The 23,533-nt window shown below is 44.4% G+C and overlaps 1 protein-coding gene across 13 annotated transcripts in view; it reads left to right on the top strand.

The window, feature by feature from the left end:
- Positions 1-13,779, top strand: part of Itpr1 (inositol 1,4,5-trisphosphate receptor type 1) — a 343,325-nt gene extending 329,546 nt beyond the window's left edge. For 12 of the 13 annotated variants that reach the window (XM_028867579.2, XM_028867576.2, XM_028867574.2 and 9 more), the window contains 2 exons: positions 5,721-5,882; positions 13,219-13,421. In XM_028867579.2, coding sequence (XP_028723412.1) covers positions 5,721-5,882; positions 13,219-13,305 — 249 coding nt within the window. In that variant the 3' untranslated portion in view covers positions 13,306-13,421. Of the gene's footprint in view, positions 1-5,720; positions 5,883-13,218 lie in introns of all 13 variants that reach the window. The other variant, XM_028867566.2, reaches the window with a different exon arrangement.
- Positions 13,780-23,533: the final 9,754 nt, after the last annotated feature.

The raw sequence follows: 23,533 nt of genomic DNA, 5'->3' as shown, positions 1-23,533 counted from the left end.
CAGTCAAGGACGTGTTGAAGTGGCCGGTCAGTGCCACCCCCGTGTCTAAAACTTCAGTATTTCTTCTTGCAGGGACTTTTCCAACTTTACCTAGAAAAGAACTAAGCAGAGCCTGAGCACTTGTGGTCAGCCCGCTTCCGGCTGTGGCTTCAGTTAGTCTGTGTTCTCTGACGGAGGAAGTATTTGCAATGATGGGAACTGCCTGACTGGATTGTGGGAGGACCAGGGCAGACGGTGCCTCATAGCTTTGGCATGCGAGATGCCAGCAGCAAGCCGAGTGAGGAGAGCAGAGAGGGATAGATCAGACCCAGAGTGGCAGATGCTGTGTGCTACCCCCACCCCAACTACATACATTCCCCAAAATTCAAATTTATTTATAAACTGAGTGTCTTGGCCAAAATGGCTTTCCCAGAAATGCAAGCAAAAGCAAGACAATGGCATGTTTTAGATCCTGAGTAGACTTCGGGTCGAGAATCTGCAAACAGGGATGTATAGACCTTCACACACTGGCTGGAGAGTTGTGAGTGACAGGAGTTGTGGATGACAAGCTAGTAATGACATAAAAAGTCTCAGGATTCAAATTCGCCATCATCACCACCCACTTACTCCCCCGCCCACACACCCACACCCACCCACACACACACACACACACACACACACACAGCACCTTCACTGTGATTGGAATATCCTGAACATTTTCTTTTCAGGATATGATTCTTCATGTAGATCAGAACCCTCCTGGTGAGAAACTCTACCCCAGCAGGAGCTTGCCCTGCTGAGCCACATGCAAAACCACCTGGAAATTGAGAAAGAGTTTGGCTAGAATTGCTAATTAATTTTAACTACTGCGTAATTGGAGATTTGGCCTAACAGCCAGGTGATTAATTAAAATACTGGGGATACCAAAGATCTCACATTTGAGGATCTGTCCATTTCAGTGCAGAACAGAACAAGGTCTGCCCACCGTGGAACTCGGATTCTGTTCCACTGAGCTTGTCTTGTGTGAGTTAGAATTTTAGTGGGGTTCCTCCTCAAGTTTCATATTACAAATTTAAGGAAGCACCAAAGGAGAATTTACAGTGAAGAGGTCTATCCCAGAAAACTTTTCATGCTTTTCCCTGCTCTTGTTTGGAAGACCTCCTAAAGAAATGGAGAGTGAATGTTATTCCAGGGTCAGAACACCTGACCCATAGTAGCCCACAGCAGATGCATGGCCTCTCGTGCCACCTAAGTTTGAAAGAGTGTTCCACAGCACTCTTTCAGTTTACTGTGGTTTAAAGATGCATTGTCTCTGTGGGTGGGTGGCTTTATGGACTCTTGAGTAGGGCCTTCATGTCCCAGGGTCACAGGTGTTCCATGTATGGAGCAGGAAAAAAAGGAGGTGGGGAGGGAGTAAAAGTTCAGTCAAGGATTCTTAGGTGGAAAAAGTGTGCATTTTGCATGTGTTCAGAGACCTTCCTGCAGTCACAGCTGGAACTGGGAGGAACGTGGGAGTTTGCTGTAGCACAATCTCATTGTAATCTGTCATTGTCCAGTCAGGTGTTACTGTTCCCTAAATCCAAAGCTGTGTGCACACCTGTGCATAGATCTTCCGGAGTCTTTTGAACACCTCATTTACATGGACTCTTTGGAAATTTGTCTTCTGTTTTTATAGAAGGCTTGCTAAGCAGATGACCAGATGGGGGATTTGAGAGTGTGGCCTTAGATGAGCTCACTACCAGTTTGGCCTTGGAGCATCTATTTGCTCAGCAGTAATAAGTTAATCACAGATGAGCCTGTGACAACTCACTGTGCATGCCCCCCATCTGATAAGATGGAGTCTCTTCTCTCACATCTCCTTCCCTTTCTTTTCCTTCATTTCCTGCTCCACACTCTTCCTATTCCAGACCTCCCCTTGTGCCACTGGACCGCTACAGTCCAAGCTACCTTGCCTGTCTGCCCTCATCTCCTTCTCCAGCCACACTTACGATCCATTACACCTGTGCCCTGTTCTAGTGAGGACATCTTCATGCATGCTCCCTTCAGAGTCTGACTGGACTCCTTTAGACCTCCTGTGCAGAGCATTCTCACCAGCTGGTCCTGTGGCAGACTTTTCTGTCCCCATCAACTGCTCCCCAAATAACCACACAGAGACTTATTATAATAATTATAAATGCTTGGCCAATAGCTTAGGCTTATCTCCAGCCAGCTCTTACAACTTAAAATTAACCCATTTCTATTAATCTATGTACTGCCCCAAAGCTCATTTACCGCATCTGTGAACTTCCTATGTTGTTTCCTCCCTGTGTGGCTTGTGACTCTTGGATTCCACCCTTCTTCTTCCCAGCGTCTTCCTAGTCTGGCTTTCCCACCCAACTCTTCCTGTCCAGCTATAGGCCAGTCATCTTTTTATTAAGTAATGAGAATAATACATATTTACAGTGTACAAATATTGTTCCACAGAAGGTTCTGTTCTCAATATTTCTCTCTGCTGCTCATTTGGCTCAGCACAGCCTGCTCTTTCTTGCCTAGACATCTCCTCTCTTCATTTTCATTACAGGAACCTGGCAGTGAAAGCCCTGCTCCCTACTTAGGTGTCCAAAGCAAATATGTCTACTTTTAAAGAGGTCCCATGATCCAGATGCAGTGTCCATATCTGTGTGGCCACTGAACCACCGTCAGTGCCAAGCTTGTGAAATAAGGGCTCCTACAGTCTATGTTGAATTTGTTAGACTTTTAAAATACTTTGAATGCTTTTACATACTTGAGCTCCAATAACTATAAGGTGCCCACCCATATACTCAGTTACAATGACACGCAATTTGTAAATACAAGTTAATTCTTAACATCTTATTTGACAAATGGGATTTAATCCTGTCTCCTACACCCAAGTCAGAACTTGAGTTGCTCACATATGTGGTGGTGAGATCTGTAAACCTCCCACCCCCCAGCCCAGCTGACGGTGTATCCGTGCATCATTCTTCAGAGCTTGAAAATGACAGCAGGATTTGAGATCTTTGTTCTCCTTCTCTGGGATCATTCTGCAAACATGTAAGGTAGTGAGGCTGGTTATCTGGGGCCTTGGGCTAAGCGGGACTTCTGTGGGCTCCCTGTGTCCCTTCACAGGCTGGTTGGCACTGGTGAGAGAAAGTTCACTACCCAGCAGCCCCATGCTGCTGTCTTCTGCAACATGGGCTTCGCTTCTCCCTCAGCACTGCAGCCCTTGATTGTGAGCTGCGTCCTTGGTAGGAACACGGAGCTCTGTGTCTAAATGATGGACACAGGTATAGAATCTCATCAATGGCAGGCCACTGAAGCTCTTCTGTGGAAGACTGATTACTGGCAGAGAAACTCCTGATTTTCATGCTAGTGGCTTTGAAATGGTGTGTTTTATGGGCTTGATCTTTTACCTGTTGAGAAATTGATTAAAATAAATATAGGGTGGCATGAATGTTTATCATGGGGTATGGCAGGGTAGACACTGCCATTTTTCTCTCTCAGCAGAAAAGAATAATTGAAGCTCATGTGAGTAGAGTCCATGAAGGATCACTCCATCCTCCCACAAACATTGGCTGTCTCCGGTGGTCTAGTCACTTTAGAGCTGTTGCCAGCCCTCACCTTACAGAGTAGTGAGTTCCTGGATTCCTCTGGTGTCTTGGGGTGTGACTGAGCAGGGGGTGTAGCTCAGTTGGTAGAATGCTTGCCCAGAGCCACCTGGACATGGCGGTACATATGTATTCTTCTAACAGTCAGGAGGTAGAGGCAGGAGGATCATGAGTTCAGGGTCACCTTAGCCACACTGTGAGTTTCAGCCCCCACCCCACCCCCGTCCCCCGTCCCCAAAATAAAAGGTGTGCTAGCATGTGTTTGCCTTCTTTAGTCTACCCCTGGTCCTTGCATGACTCCTCCTGCAAGATCACCTTAGAGGAAGACACTTGAATGGTCTCCGTTGATGTGTCGTGTCTAGATGTGAGTCTCACAGAGGATTGAGTTCTTTATTGGAAGCGTACTAACACCCTCTATTGTGTACAACAGAGGTTGGCCAACACAAGTCCAAAGTCCAAACCCAGTGAGCCACCAACATTTGGAAATAACATTTTATTGGCATACAGCTGCATCTTTTTCTTTTGCATAATGTCTATAGCTGTCTGGGGACGTGGGCAAGGGTAGTTAGAGCAGAGACCATATGGTTTAAAGACAAAAATAATCAGTATTGGAAAAGACTGACTCCCAGAAAAATGCTGAGAGCCAGTAGTAGATCAAAGCAACAACAGTACATTGTTCTTCCGTGGCAGGGGTGTTTTGAAAAGTGTATGCAGTGTACACTGATAAGATCAAAGTGGTCCAGGGGAGAATGACACTGGCTAGATCCGAAATGAGTCAGTTCCCCTGGATCTCGCCCTTCATTCCTGCCCCTCTGATCAGAACCTGAGTATGAGGCGTGCTATTCAGGAGAAAGGCATCATGGGCAGAAGGAAGTGGGGTGAGCGAAGGAAAAGTCCCTCTTTGCTAACCAGAGGTGAGAAAGACCATTCACATGCACAAGCTGTAACATCAAAAGGATAGGGTTGGGTGGGGCCGATGGCCCTGCCTTGTACAGTGAGCAGCATCCAGCTGGAAGGGGCGCAGAGACACCTTCCTTCCATAAGCTAACAACCTGGAAATGGATTGAGGAGCCCATTCCTCATCCTCAGTCTGTTAACAGTCCCTTTCCCCAAACAGATTCACACATCTGTCCATTCCAATGCCAGAACAGGTGAGAACTTAACATTTGTTTCACTTTTAGAGGGATTGAAGATGGTTTTGATTTTCCAGTGTAATTCTCACGGAGCACAATGTGAGGTACCTAGAGCAGTCAAAGGCTCAGAGACAGACAGAAACTAGATGGTGGCTTCAAGGGGTGGGGTGGGATTTCAGTTGGGCAAAATGAAACATTCTAGTATAGGCTTATGCAGCAATGTGAATTAGTCAGTACCCGAGTGCATGTAACTTAAATTACTCAAGTTTGTTAGGCGTGTTTTGCCCCAATCTGAAACCAAGCTTGTCAGCCATATAATTTGTAGAGACATGGACTATGGTGACAACATCAGGAGCCACAGTAACAAAGACAGAAGCCATAGTGGCGGTGTCCATTGCTGTGGTTAGGACTTGACATTGGAAGCCTACTTTCTGCTAATATTTAATTTTACAGCAATTTCCTCTTGTAAGAATTAAGAGTTCCGTTGTGTTCATTACAGCTTTTCCAGGCTAGGGAGTTGCTCAACCAGTAAAGCGCTTGCCACACAAGCGTGAGGACCTGGGTTTGGATCCCCAGACAAGGTGGCACATACCCATAATCCCAGAGACGTGGGGAATCCCTAGGGCTGGCTGGCCAGAGAGTCTAGCCAAGTTGGTGAGCTCACATGCAGTGAGACATTTTTTTCTCATTATAATAATCTCAGCATTTGTGAATCAGAGGAAACCAGATCTCTGTGAGTTCAAGGCCAGCCTGGTCTACCCAGTGACTTTCGGGCCAGTAAATACTACATGAGGCCTGTCTCAAAGAAAGGGGGTGGAGCAAACAAGGAAGACTCCTGACATCAACCTCTGGCCCCCATACCCCAACTGTTATTAGTTCTGTCTACCACAGGCAGAGCTGGCAGCATGAGAGAAGGTCCGTGGGAAGGATGCCTTGAAAAGATGACTCTCCTTGTTTCTACTTTTCGAAGTAACTCCCACTTTTTTTCCAATGTGGATCCTAGGAAAGAAACCTCGATTGGTTCCCCAGGATGAGAGCCATGTCCCTGGTCAGCAGTGATTCTGAAGGGGAGCAGAACGAGCTGAGGAACCTGCAGGAGAAGCTGGAGTCCACCATGAAGCTGGTCACCAATCTTTCTGGCCAACTGTCGGAACTAAAGGACCAGGTAAAGGAGGGAAGCGCCACCCCCGGGCCCCCGACCTGTACACATTCCGCTCACTGTCACACACCCCAGGGCTGGTGGGACGATGGGCCGTGTTCACGTTACAGCGCTGGAGCACTTCACCCCTGCGCTGCTGTGTCACAGTTTCTGCGCTGCCGAGGGTGCAACGTGAACACGTAACCGGCGTCAGTGAGGCACTGAGCGACAAAGACGACACTCTGCATAAAGCTGTACCCTTAGGGCTTGACTCATGGACGAGAGAGTCTGCGCTTAGTTCCCCTATGGCTTCTTGGCCCCGTGATTTCTCAAGTGTTCACCCAGGGTTTTCAAACTCTGCATCCTGAGAGAAGCCGCCAGTCTTAGGAAGCCTTTCTAGTCCTCTCAGAAACACAGCTCCCACTCTGCCCCTTGGAACACACAAGGTGTGTTGACAAGAGGTGACGGATTTACACCACCAAACCTAGCATATTGTCCTACACACACACACACACACACACACACACACACACACACACACACACCCCTTTGATGCCTTAAGAACACAGCAGTCATAGGTGATGTAGTAATAGGTGCCGCTCTGGGTCAAGGCCTTGAGCCAGGGAGAGTGAGCAGCCTCACTGGGATAACCACACACCAACTGCTACAGCTCAGTGTCTTAGGTTTCTGAAGGCATTTCAATCAGCACGTAGATAAGATGGTATGTTTTTCACAGCAGTGGGTACCAGACAAGCCCTGCCTGTAGGTAAGGGGCAAGGTGTGTCCACAGATGACTTAGTACTTGTATATACTTCATAACTAGAGAAGAGTAAACATTGCTTGAAGACAGTTTAGAGAACATTTTTAATAATTCTGCTTTCAATTATATTTCTTGGCCAGTTGAATTTTGACCATCTATCCCTAAGATACCATTTGGCCTCAGGTTCTTTTCTTTCAAATGCACTAAGATACAGATAATAAAGGACCAATATGAAGACGTGGCCTTATTGATGAGAGCAGTGTACAACACAGAGCTTGGCAACCACCTAAAATGAATAATCATCTAAATAAGTGAACTAGTGAAGATTTAACGAAAACACGTGGCTTTTATTAACTGCTCACCCTGCTGCGAGACATCTAACAGGTGTTTTACAGGACTGAGCTGACTCATGACCTCCTCAAGGGCTGTGTCTGCCTCTGTCCCTCCAGCCCCTGAGAGCTCTAGCAAGCTTTTTTCCTTCCACGTGGGATAGCTGTGGCATGAAGGGGCACCGTCACATCAGATGTTCAAAAACTAGATACAAAAAAACAAATCTTAGGTGCCAATGTAAGACACTGAGACACAGGAGCTAACCGTGATGCCTGGGCCATTTTTCAGAGTTTTCTTGGCCCTCATGCCCAGGGTATCAGAACTGTTACTGCTGAGGCCACCTAGCTCTGCAGGGCACCTACCTCTCATCTCATTTCCTCCTAACTCTTTCTCATTATCATCCTTGGAAGCTCTGTAAGGCCTGCTCTGTTAATGCGAACACCTGGGTGGTTCCAGTTGGCCGGGGAGTTCCTTAAAATACGTCTGAAACAAAACTGTTGTGTTTCTGAGCATCCTGTGGTGGTCAAATCAAGTCAGCCCTTCCCTTCGGGCTCCGTTGAGAACCCTTGTCCAGACAGTGCTGACTCTGCCATTCTCCAGTTATCACCGAGGGTGACTCAGAAGCCGCTTCAAGCCCAGCCCCACTTCACAAACCAATGAACCATGTCCAAGGTGTGAGCTGGGCTGAGGAAACACAGCAAGAATGGCAGGCGTAGGGAGAGCCTCGGGAAAGCATGGGTCATCGTACCAGTTCCTGGTTTACCAGTTCCTGGTTTTCTTGATGAGGACGTAAAAGAGCACAGAAGGCCCTTGGGAAATTTATCCCCCGGCACATCACAGCATGAGGGTGTGAAGCCCTAACCCTCCAGTTTTGTTGGCCTGCTTTGATGTGATTGAGTAGTTTGGTTTTGAGTTTGTTTGCTCTGTTTTGTGTTCAGTTTGCCTTCTTGTGATTGACTTTTTAGATTTCCTTTCCCTTTCTTTCTTTCTTTCTTTTCTTTCTTTTTTCTTTTTCTTTTTAAAGGAAGAACCTTAATATTTTCTGGTACTGAGGATGCGTTCACTGTCGTGCGCAGCTGAGCACAGGAGGAGCTCAGGTTTTGAAATCTTGGGTCAGGGTAGAGCTAGTCCTGTTGAACAAACATTTCACCAAACCTAGACTAAGATTCGCGAACTCACCTCAGACCCTGTGTGGTTTCAGCTGTTCAATTCCCTGCCCTTCTTGTGTTATTTTTCAGTTTTCAAGTTGGCAGTTGGAACCACTCTTTAGAAAGCCCTTCCCCTGTGAGTGATTCTGAAATCGAACCATTTTTTTTTCTTGGAAAGTGTTATAGGCTACAAAGAAGCATGGGAACGCAGTAGCACATTTTGAAGTTCTTCTACCAGGATTAAACTGTTCGAGTTTCGAGATGCTGAAATACAGGGAGAGAAAAATAGACCATAGTAGCTTTGGGGGTAGGGAGGGATTGTTTCATTCCAAAGGAGGTAGAAATTGCTTCCTTCATCTGACTTCGAACAAGCCTGTGATGCATCATCTCAGAACCAACCTGAAGAGTTTGAATGTTACTAGGTTTGGTGTTAGGAGAATTTTAAACATTTTTTAAGCTCTTGTGTGTAAGAACTCAACAGTGGCATATTACAGATTTGGTCTGGTCATTGTAAGAATTCCTGCCCACAAAAGGCAACAAAATGGATTAAAACCTAAAAGCCCCACAAATGATTCAAGAACAAGAAACTGTCCCAGACATTTTTTACGACAGCCATGAAAGACTGCCAATTTACTGGACAATCCATAAATTGCCTCATCCCTTAGCTGTTCTGTAGGTGGTCTGACCCAGAAACCAGCAGCAGAGAGATGGCCATTTCAGTTAGGGATGAGTTTAGGTTTTAATCGTGGACTTTAATAATGGACTCAGGTCTTTGCTGGTTGTTTTTCTAAACTACCCACTGGGGGAGAAGGTCCTTGTGAGGATATAGTAGTGAAAACATGATTAGTGGTGTCAGGTGTTCAGTCTGACTGGATTGCTATTCTAAGAATTACTGATGCATCTCATCTCCAAGCTTCCCCTCCCAAGAGATTCTGAATACTAAATATGATTCTCTTACATCCTTATTCCAAGGAGGAAGACTAATGTAAGAACTTCATAATTATTTTTTTTGCATGTTTCCTTCATAATGCAAAAGAGCAAATACTAAGCAAAAGGTTAATTTTCTTGAAAATGTGACTGGCTTCCTATAAGGCAGCGACCCTTATCTGTCATGCTAGGAATGTAAAAAGTGCTTGAACATCTAAATTACATTAGCATGTTGCCTTTCTCATGAAAGAGAGCCAAGACATCTGCCTTCTGGGACCCTGGGTTTAGCAAGAAACAAAGAGAAGGCAGGAATGAAGTTCCAAGGAACACAGGGGGAGCGGGCCCACCAGTAGCTTACAGTGAGAAAGGGGTGTAGCGTCTGTAACCATCCAAGCAGGTGGCTTCTGGGCTGGCAGAGAACTCCAGGAGCGGCCTTCCAAGAGGGGACGCAGCATGGGCAAACGCATGACAGCGCATGGCATGCTCGAGGAATGGCAGTACATTCCGGTGTACCCGACTCCTCATTTCAACCAACACTCGGAGGCCACGGAGGCCACACACAGCACTAGATACCCAGGATACAGAGGCAGAAAGGACCTAGTGTCCGCCTTCTAGAACTAGCTGTCTCCCCGCCGAGACAACAAGCAGGTGAATGACACTGGAACACAGTGTGGTGCAGAATTCTCAACTGGTTTCTGTGGGAATGGACAAGGGCAGTGAGGCTTTCCTCACAGTGACCTAGAGGAAAGATTTCAGTCATTGCCCCGGGGCTATTCAGTCTTCCTTCAGAGCTTGAGAACGTTTGCTAGTGAGATAGGACTAAACAGGTTACGGGGGGCACCTCTAAGGGGCCGAGCAATAATATACAAGCAGTATAATCGCATTCAGCAGACACTGTGTTTTGGAGGTTTTGTTTTTGAGGGGGTTTTTGTTTTGGTTTTGTTTGTTTTAACTTCTGAGTGTTTGGGGCTCATCATTTGAGCCTGGCTGACTCTACAGAACCATAGGAAGGAATTCTGCTTACTCGACCTCACTGGCTATTTGGAACCTCAGTAACTAGAATGCTTCTCCATGTGTAACTAGAGGCTTTTCAGAGAGTGTTATGATCTGTTGAGCCTGACTAAGGTATCAGTGCACTGTTGGTGAGACTCCTCCCTATGCCAACTTTTAATCACTTCATGATCCATCCGTGCTGTGTCTAGTGTTCTCAGGCAAGGTCTTTTTGATGTTGCTTCCATCTGATTTATAAAGCCATTGACGAAAGCCAAAAGACAGCACAGAGACATTCGGGGTGATTTCTGTATTTGTATACCTGTGAAGCACAGCATTGTGTCAGCTGTCCAGCTAAGTGGAGACTCTCAGAATTTTTAATGTTCTACAACTAGGACATTTTCCATGACGCGGGTACTTGAGGTAGGCATCTGATGGAGACTTTTATCAGGAATCCATTTTGCTTTGGATATCCAGTGAGTACAGTGTGTGAGATTGGGATAGATTTTGGTCATGTTTATATTTTCTGACACAATAATGGTTACACATAGTGAGTGGTGCCTCATGGTAAGATAGGCAGACAGGTTGTATATGTGAAAAGTGTGAATGGAGCTAGTAAAGACAGAAACTATTTGAAAACAGGCAGGAATGGTAGGAAAGCTAGGTAGCCAATACTGTTGGCCTTGGTTCCTTTCCAATCAGATTTAGTCCTTAGCTGTTTTATGGCTTTTTGGGGGGATTGTTTGGTTTTCGTTTTGTTCTTTCTTTAACTCCTTTCTAGTTGTTACTGAGTGATAGCCAATTCTTCCAGTGGCATTGGGTTAGACGGCTTCCTCCTGTCTAAAAGGCTAAGGCTGATGCAGATCACAGTCGAAAGGTATGCTATTGTATATGTAGTTGCAGAGAATCCTCTCTATGACCTGTCTTCGTGTAAGAAAAAGGAAGCAGTGAAGTATATGAAAACATGTTCAAAATGTACATGCCCAGCTCTTCAAAAACAGGCCAGCAACATCTTCAACATCCAAGAACTTGTTAGAAATGCATATTCCCAAGCCCCCCACAACAGACCTGATAATACCAAACTGTTTGTGGTCCCTTTTGTCCATATTTTTATGTTTTTACTGGGTGGTTTTGGTGCTGAACCATTTATAAACCACTCTATGGAAACAATCAAAATCATATACATATGTATTAGGTACTTGAACTGATAAGGGTTTAAGAATTGGCCACCAACCTACAACACTGTGGACCTTTATGGTTTATGAGGGAGCGAACATGATGTGCCAGCCAGCTTGAAAGAAACAAAAGGAAGCATGGACCAAGAGGGAGGGAGCCGTTCATGTCTCTCAGTGAAGGCAAACAGTCACTTGCTAAATGGCAGAAAGCTTTACAAGTTGTGAGTTGAAGACAAAGATGGAATAACGGACTTACTGAGCAGGGGTGAGGCCGGTGTGTGTAGAGTTTCTCTCTGGTCCCAGCAGTTACCGAAAGCGTTGTGGAGAAGGTTGTATGGGCCAGCTTTGAGCTGGAAGATGTCAGCAGCTTCCCGTGGATGTTTTAGGAAGTACCCCTTTCATAGGTGGTGAGCATGCCAAGATTTCTAAATCCATTTAAATACTTGAAATGATCAAGATTACGAGTAGATTCCCTCAAAAGACTGCCTGTCTAGAGAGCCGTTGAGGAGAACAAACCCGAGCTACCATAACTGAATTCTCAATCAGTAAGATGAGCAGGTAACTAGCTTGTTAACCTAACAATGAATGCATTCCATGGGCCATGTGAAACGCCTCCTTCCTGAGATGAACTTGTGGATGTAAGCTTTGGAGACTGGCTAGAATATTTTCATTCAGCTCCTTACAAAAACTTTCACTTAAAACTGCCACATGGAAGTGCTAAATCTTAGTTCATCTTTTCGTCTAAATTATAATCAAGTATTTCCATAGGAGCCCCAAAAAGTAATATCTTGGCTTAAACTGTTAAGTGCTCTGCTTTGAGAAAGAAAAATATAACCACTTTAAATTTGAACTAAAGGAAGTGTACTAGGTATGCACCGGAAATCAGTTGAGGTGAAAACTGAAACTTAAGCATCCTGTATGTGACACTGTACTGAGACATCTACATATGTGCCCTTAGCTGTCTCCCCACCAGACAGGAATTACCTTCATTACACAGACTGATGAACAAATTGGCAGAAGATAAATAACATTTTAGATTAAGTTAAATGGCTGTCTGATTCCAAAGTTTATATTTTTTACTATTCTACCCTAAGCCTTATGCTAGTTGCACATAATTTCATCTAGTATGTGTTCATACAGCCTTTTATCTTGGTGAACGTGTGAGCCTCAAGTCCAGAAGTAGTCCCTACATTGCTAAGAAAACTCTCAAGGCAGAGAACTGGGTCCTAAAATACCCAGGAGGAAGCTGGAGGCCCAAAGTGAGAGCTCAGCCGCACAGCCAGAAGAAATTCTGTCTCTCACTTTGGGCTGTGAATGCATTTTTTCACAGGACCCCACACTGAGAAATGGTCTCTCCTGTTGAGATCCGAAATCCAGTGCCTGTTCACAGCACTGGTAGCCAGATCACAGCTTATATAGCGTTAGTTACCCTGCATCTTGGGGATCTGAGGATCTCTCATCTTTCCTAGAAGAACCAGGTAACTTTTTTCTGACCTTTGCAAAAACACTGAGGAGAGGAACCCAAGACCCCCTGAAGAGTGTGGGCACAAAGTGTCAAACCCAGGAATTCTAAAAACACCGCTTTTCTATATAGTGATGTGTTGTAATCAAAGCAAGCTACCATTTTCCAATGAGTGTGTACATCATTTGGAAATGGTTTTCAGAAATAATCCCGAAGCCTGTGCCTCTTCTCTCTTTTGTTTCTGTATGAAACAAGTATCAAGCAGTACTTCTGGTGAATGTCACCCTGCATGATGGGCCACAGAATTAATTCCCTGCTCTGTGGAGGAAGATGCCCTCTTTGAAGCTCGCTCTCTCTCTCTCTCCCTCTCTCTCTCTCTCTCTCTCTCTCTCTCTCTCTCTCTCTCTCTCTCTCTCTCTCTCTCTCTCTCTCTCTCTCTCAGTACACTATTTGTAGAAAGTGGGTTTCAGTATAACCCATAACCACAGAGGTAAATAAATCTATGGCTCGTTGTGTGACCTGACGTACAGGAAGTGTCTGAGTGTAATGATGAAACTTTGTAACTTTCCAGATGACAGAGCAGAGGAAGCAGAAGCAAAGAATCGGCCTTCTAGGACATCCTCCTCACATGAATGTCAACCCACAGCAGCCAGCCTAAAGCCAACAAGACGGAGGGACTGTACTCACCCTTTCTAAATTATTATCGGCGTGGGTATGGCTCATTAGTTCTCATTCACCCACTAAGGTTACATGTGCGCTTAGTACATTTGTAAATACTCAGTTTTGTATTGTATGTATATGATTGCTACTCTCAGAGGTTTGGACTTAACGTATTGTAATTAGCTCTGTTGGCATGGTGACCTGTCACTGGGGCCAAAAATGTTAAAAATGCCTTTTTTGGAAGGACTCCAGAAAGTACCTGATTTGCACTTGAACCAGATTATAGATTTAAAAGTATATGACATGTATTTTGTATTTAAAGCTAGAATAGCCAGTATTTATGTTTTTTATAAAACTGTGCAATACAAATTATGCAATCACCATAACTTTGTAACTCCTGGGTGTCCTCAAGGAGTGCGCGTCTCTGAAGCTGATATGTTAATACTGATGTAATAAATGGTTAAATATCGAATGATGCTGCTGCCAAAATTATATTATTAGCGAGTTTCTGGCCCCTGGGCAACTTTGTACCTTGTAATTATCCTACAGTTATGCTGTTTCTCGTTGCTAATGGCATTGGTGCCCCTGTCTCCTAGTGATAACTCTAGGTCTGTGAACTGTTCAAACAGCATCCATTTTAAGAAAAGCAACTTTAGTTTCAAGGAGACGTTTAAGCTTCAAAATTAATCATTTAAGGTATTTCTTTAAGAGAGCCACGTTAAGCTTCAAAATTAATCATTTAAGGTATTTCTTTAAGAGAGCCACGTTAGAGGCTAATATTATAGGTTGCAAAGAAATCGATGAATTTTTTAAAGGGAACTTTTTACATGACGTTGGAATAACAGCACATTGCTGGCTAGTAACTGTCATTTCCCTGGTGAATTTTGATGTCACATTATGGTCAAATGAGTTAGCTGATGGTTTCTAGACTTTCTTCATCTGAACCCACATGATACACTAGGTAAGAGGTTATTACAAATTATATATATATATATATATATATATATATATATATATATATATTATATATATACACATACATACATACATGTAAGACAGAGTAGGAGCTGCCCCTTAGGATGCTTAGCTGCCCCCTTAGGGGGCATAGTTGAACACTGACAATGCTGTCCTTCTGAAAGAGCCACGTTTGGGTTTTCTTTCTTCGTCACGTGCTTTCTTTTCTGGGTGGGTGCAAAGTATAACAGGAGAAGTTTTCTACCTGTTGCCTCGTTTTGTACCTGGGTCTCGTTTTACTAGGCCATCTCTGCACAAAAGTTTAAAAACTGAACTGATAGCAGAGTTTTGGAGCAAGTCAAGTTTGTAAATGCATACATAAATATTTAATAAATGATGCAGAATACTACATGGCGACTGGCTGGTAGCTTTCATTTGGCATTTCTTTGTGACTTAGGAGCGATTCCAGAGTTAGACTCTTCTTCCCATTAGGACAGAGTTAAAACTACAACTGGTTTGGTTACCAGATTAATTCAGGAACTGCTGACCTGATTTTAGAAAATAAACAATGGTTTATATTCAGTGGGAAACGGATAGAACAAATATTGGAGGGTACTGCATACAGAATTCATTCTTCCAGGTGACTGAGTGCCACCAGGCTGTCCCAGACACCTGGCAGGCTGTGACAAGATCCAGGGTGCTCTGTTTAGTGTGGGGATCTTTAACTGGGCCTCTACCAGGTAGAAGTATCAGTAACCGTTGGAGTTTGTTTGGACCCACTCCCCCAGGTCAGGGTCCCGTCATAGACCGTTTATGATGTTGGCTTTGCTGCCTTACTCGTCTAACCAAATGTAGAAGAACTTGTCCCCTCCTGAAGCAAAGCTGGCTTTGGCTGCTCTTTTCGATGCTGATCTTCTCTGTGCTTTAGTAAACAGGACTAATTCCCACCCAGCTCGGAGAACTGGGTCGGGATGAAATTCCAATTTAATGGGTAGTTTCATAACTTCTACCATATAAACTGGGTAACTTAAATCAATTTTCCAGTCAGTTTAAATTTTTCCATCATATGGTAAGCCTTCAAGAGACACGTGCTTTTTGTCTGAAACCAAAATGGCCCCTGTACTCCGTCTCCCAGTACCGCACAGCCAGCAAGGACTTGTTCATTCCCTTGGGCTTTGCCTTTGATCTCCCGAGCTGCCCAACACCCAAGGCTGGCGGCGTGTGGTGTGCCTCCCCAAGTCCCATCCAGTTCACTGGAAGTTCTGCATTGACATGTTTAGGTGGCAGCTTTTACAGGTTTGTCGTGTCTCATTTGAATCCTGTCACCAAAGATAGAAATCTTCATTCAGCTTGCCAGCTTCAGCAGAAAATAAAGGAAACTAGAATGTCACTCTGCCTTACATGCGGCAGGTCCTACCCTGGGAATGTGGGTGTCAACGCCAAAGCTCCTGTAGCTACAACAGAATGTGCAGGTGAAGCTCCGGGGGGGCTTGGCTAGGTCGCTGTTTGTGCTGACTTCTCCACACACGATTTGTGGCACCTCTATTTCAGGGATCAAGGTCCAGGTCACCTTTAAAGTTACCTCCGCAGATGAATAAGGAACATAGCCAGACTAAGTAGGAAGTATGGCAGTCCCGTGCTCGTGTGCAAGAAAGCCATTGGGGCTTCCTGGGCTTAAACACCTGCCACCAAACCAAAGCCAGGTTTGGCTTTGTTGTGGGGGGGGGGGGTGGCAGTTGTTAGTTGGTTGGTTGGTTGGCTGGTTGGTTGTTGAGACAGGGTCTCACTTGAAAGACAACATGCTCCATCTACCAAACCACACAGCAGGAATGAAACTTAAACAATGAGACCTGGAGACTCAACAGGGAGAGTCAATTCCTGAGCACTTGGCTCCAGAATAAACAGACATCTCCTGACTTCTGCAAGACAGAGCGAGTTCTTCCCAAGTCAGGTGCTTCCTGCCTTCCAGAACAGGGCTAGCCTATTTTAGCAGTCATCCCCTTCCCACCCTTATTCCTGCCTGGGAAACACTGCCCATTGATCTTATTTTTCAAATCTCTTTCATAAGAGGGTATAAGCTAGAAAGGACAAAATGTGGATACTGTGTCAAGACCGAAAACCCTGTGGCAAAGATAAGCAACAGGTAAACAGACCTATCTGCCTTTCACACTAGACGGCTAGTACCATACCTCTTGCTTTGCCACATCTTTCAGAAGCAGGGCCAATCTCCAGCAATCAAAGCAGCTCCCTCCAGATGACGGTACTCACATGCGCTGCTGTCCCATCCTGTCCCAGAAGTCAGTGTTTAGGCCACTCCGCTTAGGTCTCGTTCGCTCCGCTGATCACTTGCTAACCAACCGGGATGTCGGAAAACCCCCATGAAGATTTCGATTTTACAGAAAGTACCCAAAATTCCACTGATTTTGCATCACAAAGTGGTGGTTAGAGTTGAGTTTTGAGTAAAACGCCATGTGTGTGGTTTTTGTGGGTGGCTTCAGCTAAGCATGACTATCAGAGCTCAATTACCTGAGGGGAGAGAGCTGTGACGGCAATTATAATTAAGACAGTTACGATCATAACAAACACTTTTCCACCCTTAGCAATGGAAGCCATGTGTAGCATCCCACAGCCAATTCAGGAACATAACCAGCTTTCAGCTCCACATCCCCAAACCTAACAACATGGAGAATTTAAAAGGACAACACTGGCTTGTACACACCACAGCTCAGACCGTAAGATGAACTCCCTTAATGCTGGTTCTCTGAACTCAGATGTAAAATTACTGGAGGTATGACTTGAAAAAATAGTTAGCAAGTAGGCTACCTGAAACCCTTGAAGGTCAGGCTAAGCCAGCGTGGAAGAGAACCCTAACACCTAGAAGTGAAACTGCATCATCCACCCAGCCTGGAAAGAAAAAAGAAAGCTAGAAAACCACCAGAGAGCAAGAAGGCAGCGCTTGAGAAAACCCCTAAGGTGAATTCTGAACAACAACAAAAGAGTCCCACAACATAAGTGCGTGCTGTATACAGGAACCACTGGTGGAAAGAATTCGCCAGCACTTCTGTAATCACCTCATAAGAGAGAGAAAGAGAGGCCGGGCCCGTGTTGATGGAACTTGAGACATATAGTCCATCCACAGTGGGATCCAGGAATTTAACTCTCTCGTTATTGGATATTCCCAAGTCATTCCATCCCCTTTCCATGTATTCATCACTTACAGTAAGTAGCTCAGAAAGCCTCTTCAGACACTTTCTGTAAAAGCTGTCTGGAAGATTTGGTGAGATGCTGGGCAAGAAGACTGGAACACACAAGGCTTGCAGTGGTCATCAGCTTCCTAATTCTGTGACCCTTTAATACACTTCTTCATGTTAGGGTGACCCCCCCAGCCATAAAATTATTTGCTACTTCATGACTGTAATTCTGTTAGTGTTATGAATTGCAAGGTAAATATCTGTGTTTTCTATAGGTCTTAGGTGACCCCCGTGAAAGGGTCATTTGCTCCCCCATGGGGTCACAACCCACAGGTTGAAAATCACTGGCTTAGAGGCTAAAGGTTACCTGATCCCCCCCCCACACACACACACAAATAGTGCAGGGTCCTTGACAATGAGAATCTTCATGCTAGCTCAGCCACCTACATTTTTTGACTCTGAGAACGTCACTTATTTCAGCTTTTCATTCTCCCCATTCTAAGGGTAAAGATCCTTCCATTTCCCCCCACAGGGGGTAATGATCACGAAGATGCTATACGCCAAGGGTCTGCTCTGTCCACTCCATCCATATTGCCCATGCCTTATGCCTGACATTTTCTTCTCTCACCTACTTACACTCTCAGCTAACTATTGCGCAACCAAGCCACTTTCTGTTCCTACGAAATTGCTCTGCTGTTGTTACCGTGGATCTTAAATCTTTATGTCTTCACATGACATGTTTGGGTCACATCCAGTCATTTTTATTTTAACTATGTTGTAACTATCAGTTTGAACTGAATAATTCATTTAAAAAAAAACTTAGTCATAAAGCTCCCAACTTCCGGATAATCACTTGCATATTTGTGCTTAGTGTTGAATTTAAAATCTGAATTCTTTTTTGAAAAATATCTGAAGATATTTAACATGTGAGATGTGTGTTTCTTTAGTTTATGAAGTATTTTCATTTAGATTAGCATTTGAACCTCCCAGCCCTACTAATGATACCATTTCTCTTGCATCTGGATCATCCTCAGTTTTACTGTCTTTCACTTGACATTTCAATATAAATTCTATGCCATACTACATGTAACTGTGGAGACCCAGAATTTTCCGTAATGCTTTCAAAGAGCCTGAGAAAGTGTTTACACTCTCTTGATGACCCTTGCCACTTTAGATCTGAAATCCTGACTCCTATTCTAATGGTGCCTGTGGCTCCTATGCTGAGGGGGTACCCGTGATGTTGGGGTTGAGCCACACACATTTTTTGCTTGGTTGTCTTTGGGAAGAGGGTCTTGCTATGTAGCCTAGGCAGGCTTCACACTTGGAATTCTCCCATCTCCATCTCCCTTAGTCTGAAATTCCCAGAGTGCACCACCACGCCTGACCTACTTTTAATCTTTTTTAGCAATATTAAATGTGCACACTTTTTAACTACTTCAGAGTTGAGAACAAGAACCAAAAGACTTCTTGCTAGAGAATCCAGTAGGATATGTCAATGAACTGCAGGGAGGGAAAGTAGGAGGGAGGGAGGGAGGGGAAGGAGGGAGTGAGAGGAAGGAAAGAAGGAAGAGAAAAGAAGAAAAGCTGTGCTCTTATTTCAATTTTTGTAATTGTTTTTTTTAAATCCTTGCAAATGTATTTTACGATAATTTCCTCCTGTAACAAATGACCAAATAAAATAGAGGCTAAGATACTATGGTAGTTTGAATAAGAATGGCCCCCATAGGCTCATATATTTAAACGCTTAGTCACCAGGGAGTGGAACTGTTTGAAAAGATTAGAAGGGTTAGGTGGTGTGGCCTTGTTGGAGTAGGTATGGCCTTGAAGGATGTCATTGGGAGTGAGCTTTGAGGTTTCAAAAGCCCATGACAAGCCCAGTCTCTCTCAACCAACAGATCAAAATGTAGCTCTCAGCTACTGCTCCAGCATTGTGCTCCTCTCCATGATGGTCATGGACTAATCCTCTAAAACTCTAAGCAAGCCCAAATTAAATGTTTTGTTTTATAAGAATTGCCTTGGTCAAGGTGTCTCTTCACAGCAACAGAATCCTAACTTTATTATTATTATGTCAATATGTTATCTCACAATCTGGCTGTTAAGACTCTCCTGGAGGTTCTAGGAAGAAAACCCATTCTCTGGCTTTTAACCAACTTCTATAAGAGTCCTTGGTTTGGATTCTGCTTCTAATTAAAGGCAGACATGGCCAGTTGAGTCTTTGGCACAATGTATCACGGACTCTACTGTTCATCTCTTTCATCTTTCATGACCCTGCTCCCCTCACCAGATAACTCAGGAGATCTCTGCATCCCAAGCCTTACTTCAATTCCATCTGCAAATCCCCTTTCACCATATGTGGTAACATATCCAACATATCCACAGGGCTCTAGGATTAGGACGCAGATGTCTTAGAGCGGCCACTATTGTGCCTACCACATTTGACTGAGCAAAGTCTAGGCAAGTTATTTTTCAGACAGAAGAAGAAAATCATGTGTGTTTTCAACTTCTAAGAGATCTGAATGCAACTAGGAACATCACATTTTCTTATGGTCCAAACAAGCTGAACAAGTCAGGTCACTAAAATAATCTCAGAAACGGACAAAGCTATAGACACCTGAGTAAGAATCAGTCAATTCCTTTTACATTCATTATTGATATTGAACAACTAGGGAGAGAGAGAGAGAGAGAGAGAGAGAGAGAGAGAGAGAGAGAGAGAGAGAGAGAGCACAGATTTCTCCCCCTTGGGTGGTTTTATTTGTGAGGATTAACATTTTAAAAATAAGTAAGACTGAGGCAGTTGCTGACAGATCCTCCCTGCTGAGCCTGCCCATTTCTGAGTTCTAAGTCAATAGTCATCACCTTTCCTTTCCCACTTCTCTCTCTCTCCTTAGCATCCTGGCCCAAATCCTAAGCATGCTTGCCCTGCCCCTCTGGACATCCACACTCTTTCTCTGAACCTCCCTCCCCTCCACGCAGTGCTGGCTAAGCACCACTGCTGAACCTGCCTTCTCTCTTGAGCCCTGACTCAGTTGAAGACACATCTTGATGTCTCTCGTTATCTCAGTCTCCTCCGGCAGCTGCTAAGCTTTACAACTTGTTGGCTTTGTTATTTCTCCCAAACTCTAATACAATTATTCTCAAGCTTTAACAAAAGTAATATTGGATAAAGAAACCGCATGACAGAGTGTTGTTTGGTCTTTCGTCTTTTGGGGGGGGCCACCACCTAGCTCCCAGATAAGCCACACACAGAGACTTATACTTAATTATGAATGTCCAGCCTTAGCTTGGCTTGTTTCTTGCCAGCTTTTCTTGACTTGCCCCATCTAACTTTTGACTCTGGGCTTTTTCCGTTCTTACTCTTACTCTGTAGCTTGCTGTGTGGCTAGGTGACTGGCCTCTGAAGTCCTCCTCCTTCTCTGGCTACTTCTTTTTTCTCTTCCAGGTTTCTCCTTCTCTGTATTCTCTCTGCCTGCCAGCCCCACCTATCCTTTCTCCTGCCTTGCTATTGGCTGCTCAGTTCTTTATTAGACCGTGAGTTGTTTCCGACAGGCACAGTAACACAGCTTCACAGAGTTAAACAAATGCAACATAAACAAAAGTAACACGCCTTAAAATAATGTTCTACAACAACACAGAGAGAACCAAGAAGCAGGACTGGGCATTCACAGAGTACTAATTATTTCAGAACCCTGGTTTTAAAAAAAAAAAAAAAAAAAAAAAAAAAATCAGCCCAACAGAACACAGATGCTTTGATCGTCCCAAATGATTCCACCATGAGCTTGATACCACAGGACCCAGCTGGTCTCACATCTTTGATGAATATAGTGTCCCTGGTGAGTCCTAGCCACACCCCTTGAGTAACATGGGTGAACTCTGCATGCCCTTGACACCATAGGATCTAGCCAATTCTGCAGTATCAAAGGAGCATCAAGAACGACTGTGTTTACCCACAAACATCATGAAGAGCTTGAGGCTGCATTCAGTCTGATAAAAACCTGCAGAAGGCGCTGCCTTTGAAACTCAGCCTAAGGGAGATTACTGAGGGTTGGCTCCAAGACACGTGGGTCAAACTGATTAAGCAGCAACAATAACAGTCAAGAACGGAACCATCCCGGATCGTTCAGCCCCAAATACGCCCATGTCATCCAGAATGTCCACCATTCTTTTCCCCTGCGGCTTCGAACTTTCGTCCCTCCCTCCATCACAGCCTTCAGACTCTCCAATGGTCAGGGGACGCTATCTTCACAGAGAGTCCCATCAGTGATCTCAAAACGCAAACAGGATGGCACGCCTGCTGCCTGGTGCTCTGGTGCCTAGGATGCAGCCCATGTCATAGAACTTTTCAGTCTTCCTGATGAGGGTGAGATGCTCTGCTCTCCCTCTCACTGCCAGTAACAGGACCTTTCACTATAAAGTCTCCGCTGGGACAGTGCCCTTCAGCCCCTGTGCTGGCCCCAGTGTAGGGCTATGTAACCTGATCAGCATGACAAACCAAGGCTTTGCAGTTTGTAGTCTAAGAGACAGCCTTGGATCCTAAGATAGATTTTGCATTTGTCTGGCCAACGTACTAATACATGCCAGATCCTTTAGTGGGGAAAAAAGAAGGTACATCAGCTAGTGGGGAGCTGAATAGGAGAATGCTTACCCAACATCGGTGAGGCCCTGGGTTTGATCCTTGTGCACACATACGTGTACACACACACACACACACACACACACACACACACACACATCCTGGAAGAAAGCATACAGGAACAGTTTATGACTTTGCCTTCTCAGTTAATTCTTCAGCATGGCATTAGAAGCTGATGTAACCAAAGCAAAAACAGACAAGTGAGTGTGCATCAGAATTAAAAAACCTTCTACACCACAATGAAACAGCAAACTACAGAATGGGGAAAAAAACATTTGCACACCAAAAATCTCATAAGGGGCTAATATTCAAAGGTATAAAGAATTCCAATAATTTAACTACCAATAAAAAACATGAACAAACCTTCAGGATGGACGAAAGCATGCAGAGACATCTTTTCCATTAACAATACACAAATGGCCAGTGGGTGTGTGGGAAAACTCAGTATGATCGCTAATCATGGTGAAAATGTGAATGAAAGTCACAGTGAGAGAACACCTCACACCTATTAGGTGACTACTATAAAAACAGTGACAGAGACAGAAAACAGGAAATAGCAATTATAGGCGAGGACAAAAGTCCTTCTGTACCATGTGTAATAATGCAGGCACAACCAAAATACAGAGGTGCCTCAAAAACTTGAAAACAGAGGCTGTGGTGATGGCTCAATGCGTACAGGTATTTCTTGTGCAGGTCTGAGGACCTGAGTTCAAATTCCAGCACCCTCATTTAAAAAAGCTGGGTATAGCTGCAAGCACACCTATAACCTTATTGCTGTGGGGTGGGGGTGGGGTGGAGACAGGAGGATTCCTGAGACTTGCTGACTGCCAGGACAGCTCTAATTTCAGTGAAATACCCAATATCCTCTGACCTCCACCTGTATGCACATGGGCATGAACACCAGTATACATATATGCTATACACACATACAACACACACACACACACACACACACACACACACACACACACACCCTAAAAGCAAAACTACTTAAAAATACAGCTAACATATGATGCAAAAATCAGACTTCCAACTTATTTATCCAAAAGTACTAAAGTCAGGATTTCCGAAAGAAACGTACACTCTCACAATTATTGTAGCATTCTTCACAATGATCATGATGTAGAAACAGCCTCTATGTCCACTGATGGGTGAATACATAAATAAAAGATGATATATGCATATGTGAGTACTACGCAACCATGAAAAGGAAGGAAATCCTGTCAATGTACTGCAGCATGGATGAACCACGAAAGCATTCCACTAGACAAAAGAACCTAGTCACAGGAGAACAACAACTACAGGACCCTACTTACATAAAGTATCTAACACCTCAAACTCATAAAGAGCAGAAAGTTCAATAGTGACTTGTAGGGCTAGGGGGTGGGGTTCCTGGTCAAGGCATAAAAATATTCAGTCATGTAAGGTGAGAAGGGTTCTAAACAGGTAGT

The sequence above is a fragment of the Peromyscus leucopus genome, chromosome X (genome assembly GCF_004664715.2).
Source record: "Peromyscus leucopus breed LL Stock chromosome X, UCI_PerLeu_2.1, whole genome shotgun sequence".
NCBI lineage: Eukaryota > Metazoa > Chordata > Mammalia > Rodentia > Cricetidae > Peromyscus > Peromyscus leucopus.
Note: the sequence above shows the minus strand (reverse complement) of the source record. Positions and strands in the feature narration are given on the sequence as shown.